Below are 6,477 nucleotides of genomic sequence, written 5' to 3' on the forward strand. Positions count from 1 at the left end.
GGTGTTTCTGCTAAAATCCACTTTGTCTGGACAGGAATCAAAACAAGCGATAAATACATGGATACACAGAAACAGATATGGCCAAAATGTGAAGCCAAACAAGGTAGATGTACTCGCGGACGGTTTACATTCTCACTTTGCAGCAGTGGCACTAGATGATGCTCATCAAATGTATGCAAAGAGTCTCAGCTTATTCCCACACCAAAAGTTTTATTTGAACATTGAACCAATCATTCCAACTGATAAACACCAACATAAGCATTAACTCGGTAAACTGATTGTTACAAGGGTCGCCAAGCCAGATAGATACATAACGTTGTATTGTAACAATTTATACAACATCCGAAATCAAGTTTTGTCATACAATTACAACAGTAAAGCCAGGTACGAATGTAAAATTGTAACAATATATACATTACAACAGTAGAACTGTTAATTGGCAACTTACAGCATGAGTTGTGCATTGTTTTCTGCTTCTTGAATGTCTTCATCGTCACCCTCATTTTCTCCTTCAAGCCATTGTTCCAATTCATCAACTTCATCATAGTCATGCATATAGAGATCATCAGAATTATCCCATTGGCCAGTCGTCCCCAGCTCCTCCCCATGAAAAGCTACATGCAGAAATGGTCTATTCCGGGAAAAAGCATCCAGCACATCCCTGCTGACACTACTTGATACTCCTAAACATCTCAACCTTGGGAAATAAGGTCTCTTTAACCATTGGAATGAAAGCTGAGAAATACCTCCACAATTATAGAGATCCAACAGCCGTAAACTGCTCCCATACCATCCTTCTTCATCAACCTTCATTGATGCTAACACCATAATTGAAGTGTCACTTATCAGCGGACATTGACGCATTCTAAGCTCAAATAGCGGAATACGTCTTTTTGCAAGCAAAAGTATACCAGCATCAGATAGGTTCGGAATGTTTGACAAGTCCAGTTCTCTCAATTCACAATTAGAAGATTCATCGAAAAGAAAGGAAATGCCATTGTCTGTTAGTCTCTTGCACCCTCGTATAGACAATGATACGAGCGAACTCATTGCCCCTTTTGATAAATGGGACAATCCCATATCACTAACATCAGAACCATCAATCAGTAAAGCCTTCAGTTTTGAAAGATTGCTAATGGTTCTAAGGGATTCATCCCCAATATTCCTAGAGTCCCTCAAGTCAAGCACACTAAGATTTCCATTGGAAACCAATCGTGCAATACCATGGTTCGTCAAAAGATTACACCATCTTAAACTTACATGTGTCAATGTAAGTGAAGTTGCAGCAATGTCATGAAATACAAGATCAGTCAAGTGGGGCCCATGATAGATCCTCAGCTTGTAAATTTTAGCACATGAATGCAAAATTGTTCTAAAACCTGTGTCTGTAACCTGACAGAAACCACCGAGACAAATACTTTCCATGTCTGAGCATCTATCAGCCATAAGAAGAATACCAAGATCATTAACTCGCTTGAAGTAAGCTGGAAAAATCTCTTGACTTCTCACCAATGACAGATGTTTCAATCTCCCCTGCAGATTAATTTGTTGCATACCTGCATTGGTAAGATCAAACGCCAATCTTGGTTCCATAATTGGCGAGTCTCGAAGGTCCAAATGTGTCAAACAGTTGAGATTTTTAATTATTGTGCTGACCATGGTGTCAGTAATATAATCCACTGAAAGACATAACTTCTGTATTCCTGGTAATATGGATGGCCGAATATTCTCCATTGACTGATAAGGTGCCACAGGCGGGCTAAGCAATTCTGTCACCATTACCGAAGAAATATAACCCATTTCAAGAGATGACAGTGTTGCAGGGGCTACAGCCCAAACACGAGCGAAATTGTGCCGCAAAAACATTGAGACATCAAACATCAGGATCAGTGTCTACAAAGCAAAAGACATGTTTAGCACAAACTGTATCATTAAAACCTAATTGTTGTTGGCGTTGGGGTTTGTGGGTTTTGGGGTGGGGGTGGGGGGGATTTGCCATTTGCTTTCTCTGTGAGTACTTTTGAGTTTCAGTTTTTCATTTATTATTTGAACTTGTAAATTGGCAGAAAACTATTTAGAAACAGAAAGAATGTATTCCCCACTGCCACTAGAATATCTACGAATAAGCCAATGGTCAAACTGCATCTGATGCCATATAAACCCAAAACAGAACACAACCTGTGATTAATTAACTGGGAAATGGATCCGAAACAAAACAGTCGTAATGGAAGAAAGGAGCGAAGCAGATCACAAGAGGCTTAGCTGCTTGCTCACTTATGAATCAATGGAAGGGGAGATCACAAGCTTAAGTTAAGTACAACATAGAGATTTCGACGGTGAAGGTAGGTTGGAGTTCTAAAGGGAGAGGGACGGGATCATTGATAAAGGATTGCCAACGAAATGGATATGGTGTTGTTCTGCAGCTTCGGAGAAAATTGAGGTTAAACAGATTCATGAAGGAATCTCATTATACCAAAAGGTAAGCCCGAGTTTCTCAAATCAGCGGAAATCTTGGAAAGAACCTAGGGGTTATTTACAATTGAATCACTTTTAAGCATATGTTATCTCAAAATTTTAGCAAAACTATCAATCACAAAGCTGCCAATAAGTTTACCATTTTGTCTGTTTATGGAGGAACAGAAAACTAAAAAATCCATAATACTCGTCAACCTAACACTACGTAAACTCGCCAGTTTCTGCCTCTCTCTCATGGTTTTGGCAAGTGTGGGAGTAAAGACGCAAAAACTAAAACAAATTAAGTGCACTAAATTTGTGGTGCCTTAGCAGATCAAAGCTGGTGTTCGAGCCAGCTTGCGCGCACCTCGCTAGATTGGACGAAATCACCTAGAGTTTTGCCTCTGCTGGGATTTGAACCTGAAACGTCAAGATTTTCAACGTACTTCATTGACACTAGGCCACACCTTTGGGTGCAAAAATGTGGTGATGAGAGAAAAAGAGTGGAACAACAAAATAACTCCTAACTAACAATACAACGACCTAGTTACCTTTCCAATAATTGTAGGGGAGCTAGCTAGCTAGATCTATAATTGTTAACTCTTTTTGTTAATGACACTCTATTTCTTTTTTGTCAACTCTTTTTGTTAATGACACTCTATTTCTTTTTTGTCAACTCTTTTTGTTAATGACACTCTATTTCTTTTTTGTCCAATCTTTTAATGACAAAACCAAGCATACAAATACCCAACTTTGGCATGTTTGGATGTTAAATAAGGCATTGAACATTGTTGAGAATAATATCAAACTATGTTAAGAGATGTAACATGCTACAAAACTTGTCTATCAAGTATGGCTATAGGAACTTCTTCATATGCCAACCTTCCATCAACCTCCACTATTTAGGATGGAATCACGTGTGAAGGGTTGTGCACGTACTGTGAGAGAAGAGGAAGCAAACATGCAAAGACGAAAGTTGATAAAGATAGGGTTACACATGGTCTGCAGTTCTGGATCTTACTCCAACATCTTGGAAATAGGGATAAGAGACTGCTAGACATTCAATATTTAAGAACTCCTTAATTTTGACATTTCTATTCTATGGCGCTTCATGTGCAAATGTTCAGGCAATGTGAACCACCATCTCCTACATTGACACGTAGAAATAGTTTACGGTGTGAGATTTTGAGATGGTTCGAGCTACAATGGATGATGTCAGGCACAGGGGATGTTAAGTATCCTACAATGATGGAAGAATTGGTTGGTTGTCTCCTTACCTGGTTTTGCACAATCCTCACGTCATGAGCTAGCTTTTGGTTTGAGTTAGACTCAATTCATTTTCTTCACACTCCCTTTCTTTTTCAAGTTCCGCGCTCAATTAAACATCGTCATATAAATGAAGAGAGTAGTACATATATTCATAAACAGAAGGTATAGATGACTGGCATTGTCACGTGATAATTTATTTGTTTAATTTGATATGCTATTTTCTCTAAATTACAAGCCTACATATTGTCATCTAAACAAATTTGGAAATAAGCCAATAACTTCACTCGTAAAAATCACTAGACCCATCTATTTAATTTATTAAAAAAATTATGATTTACTCCCTCTATCTCTCAAGGAAAGTTACGCATAAAGTTCGAAATGCTTCTGTCTTTCTTAAAACCTGAAGAAAGAAAGAAAAAGCAAAAGAAATCTCAAAATTCCAATGGTGAAATGATTGCACACCTCTTAACCTTCTTATATCTAGCCAATTATTATTATGATTTTATACTAGGTACATGCAGCATTGGTTACTCTTAGCTCAAACCATCGTGGGGCGAGAGAACTAAATCAGAGAAACTCATCCAGAATCCACCCTGGCATAAAGGCTATGATAGGAATTATGAAAAGGAAAGAACTCTAGAAAAACAGAATATTTTCCCTAGGACAGTTACCCCCCATCTAGGTTAAAGTTACAGTAGTACCACCTTAAATGCTATGCTTGAGTTCAATTTTTATCATTTTTTTGATACGTTGTTCAAACGATATCTTAGCTAATGTTTTTCAATTTAAAAGAATGCTGATAAGCCCAAACTATTTATATTTTGAAGTAATTGCTTAGCCTATTTATTATCCTACTAACTTATATATTTATTATGCCACACTTTCAAGAAGCCTTACTTCCAGCTGAGTGCATCCGCCAAATAAGACTTCTAGATCAGATACGTCAATTGATCTGCCTCTGTTCTCCGCCAAAGAGCTCAAATAAAGAAACCTGAAGAGCAAAATTAAAGATAACAAACAAGCTGATGCCCAACTGAACAAAACATCAAATGAGTTTTCTATTTTTCTTTCTTTTTTCTCTTTTCTTTTTCTCATGATTATACAAGCTCAAACTAGACTCTATTTCATTCCACAATAAAGAGAAACAAAGAAAAACTCATACATGGACTTAGAAGGAGAACAAACAAAAAAAGCTTTGAGAGAGAGATAACCTGAGGTCTTTACAGTACTGGCCGGCCTGAGACAGAAGCCTTCCGCTGAAATCAGCGCAGTTATGGAGGCAAAGCTCTTGTAAAGTTGGCTGAAGAAGATAATCAAGGCATGAATCATCAAGTCGCATGCAATCTACCTTCAAGCTACGAAGGTAAGGATTGGGAGGTAGCAACGGCCTTAGAAATTCAGCAGACGGAGCAATTTCCTGATAAGAACACACTGACTTAAGAGAACGGAAATTGATGCTAAGTCATGTAGAAGAACATTAGAAATAGACATACGAGGAGATGAAAATCGGGAATGAAGCAAAGCATGTGAGAGGCACATGAATGAAAGGCCTTGCAAGTGCATGCCAGGGAACGGATGGAAGCTATGTCCAGCTTTGTCATCACAGTGGCCAGTAGTGCTGACGGAAGAAGGTCCAGGCGCATCTGCTGGTGTGCACCAGAATCTGAAGACTTAGACATTTTTTCCTCTTTGCCAGACCAGACTCCGAGATGGGAGAAAAATTGAGTTGACGGGCAGATGAGATTAAGGTGTGGGTCGAAACTGGAATATGTCGGTTGCTCCAGTCACTTTGTTGTTGGCAATGGAAAGAGGACATCAGATACTATTTCTCAGCGCAAGCAAAGCAACATTGGTTGTGTTTCTCTTCTGCTTTTTCATTTGTCAGACAAAGTTATTAGGAAATGCAGAAAATCTACAAAGAAATAGTTATATATATATATATATATAGTATAAACTCCATTAATGTGAAGCTCCTATCCAGTTTCAAAGGAACCAATAGTCCAATTCTTCTCTAGATTTTGCAAAGCTTTCGTTTCTTTTTTCAGTTAGGATATCAAAGTTGCAAAAAGTTTATAAAACTAAAAAAGGAAAAATTTGGTGAAAGGAAATTTACAATTAAAGAAATTTCAGCACAAGTAAAGAAAGGTAATGTATTTGATATTTAGAAATAGGTAGCTTCTAAAATTGAATCTAAGTGAACAAAAGAGGAAAAGGGTAATGGGGTGAAAGAGTCGATATATCTCTCCATTCTTGGTGGACACACACACTGATATTTAAAGTGAACAACAGGATAATCTCAGCGGAGTCTACATTTCATGTAAGTTGATTTCAGACAAGAAGCTCATAAAATAATGACATACCCATTATTACATTCTATTAATTACTCCTATTTTGTAACAAGGCTGGTTTTTTCTTTCCTTGGTAAATTGTTATTACTGATACTTCACCAAAACCTCTCAACCCCTTTTCAGAAAAGTTCAGTAATTTCCAACAAAATCCATTGAACCCTAAATTATCCAATTTACCATCACAAGTGCATAGGATTTACAATCTGGTGGGAGAAAAAAAGCCCCCAAAGACACAGAAAAAGAAAAAGAAATTACCAGATAAAGATGTCGTGATTAGCTAGGTCGTCGGAGAAGAGAAAGAAAGCAAATTCCCAGTCCGAATAGCGGAGTTCGATGTGACTGCTGAATGGAAATGGAAATACGGCGTGCCTTCTCAACTTGCAAAAATTGACATTTTTAGCCACCT

General features: G+C 37.8%; 1 protein-coding gene across 2 annotated transcripts; it reads right to left on the minus strand.

Annotated features, from left to right (window-relative positions):
- Positions 1-233: 233 nt before the first annotated feature.
- On the minus strand, positions 234-6,477 carry LOC132065191 (F-box/LRR-repeat protein 10). 2 transcript variants are annotated; one of them, XM_059458460.1, is made up of 5 exons: positions 6,327-6,477; positions 5,217-5,589; positions 4,935-5,140; positions 4,621-4,714; positions 234-1,893 (listed from the first exon to the last, which is right to left on the minus strand). In XM_059458460.1, exons 2-5 carry the CDS (start codon positions 5,400-5,402, stop codon positions 445-447), a joined length of 1,935 nt encoding a protein of 644 aa, XP_059314443.1. In that variant the 5' UTR covers positions 5,403-5,589; positions 6,327-6,477; the 3' UTR covers positions 234-444. The 2 variants fall into 2 exon arrangements, with proteins under 2 accessions (XP_059314443.1, XP_059314444.1); XM_059458461.1 differs by lacking the exons at positions 4,621-4,714; positions 5,217-5,589; positions 6,327-6,477 and having other exon boundaries at positions 4,935-5,075.

Source organism: Lycium ferocissimum, chromosome 7 (assembly GCF_029784015.1).
Source record: "Lycium ferocissimum isolate CSIRO_LF1 chromosome 7, AGI_CSIRO_Lferr_CH_V1, whole genome shotgun sequence".
Taxonomy (NCBI): Eukaryota; Viridiplantae; Streptophyta; class Magnoliopsida; order Solanales; family Solanaceae; genus Lycium; species Lycium ferocissimum.

Excerpts from the sequence above, each read along its gene's own strand:
- LOC132065191 (XM_059458460.1), bottom strand. The coding sequence starts at position 5,402 with ATGTCTAAGTCTTCAGATTCTGGTGCACACCAGCAGATGCGCCTGGAC. Across the intron at positions 5,141-5,216 it reads TTCCCGATTTTCATCTCCTC|GAAATTGCTCCGTCTGCTGA; the intron begins GTATGTCTATTT and ends TGTTCTTATCAG. Across the intron at positions 1,894-4,620 it reads GCGGATGCACTCAGCTGGAA|ACACTGATCCTGATGTTTGA; the intron begins GTAAGGCTTCTT and ends TTTGCTTTGTAG.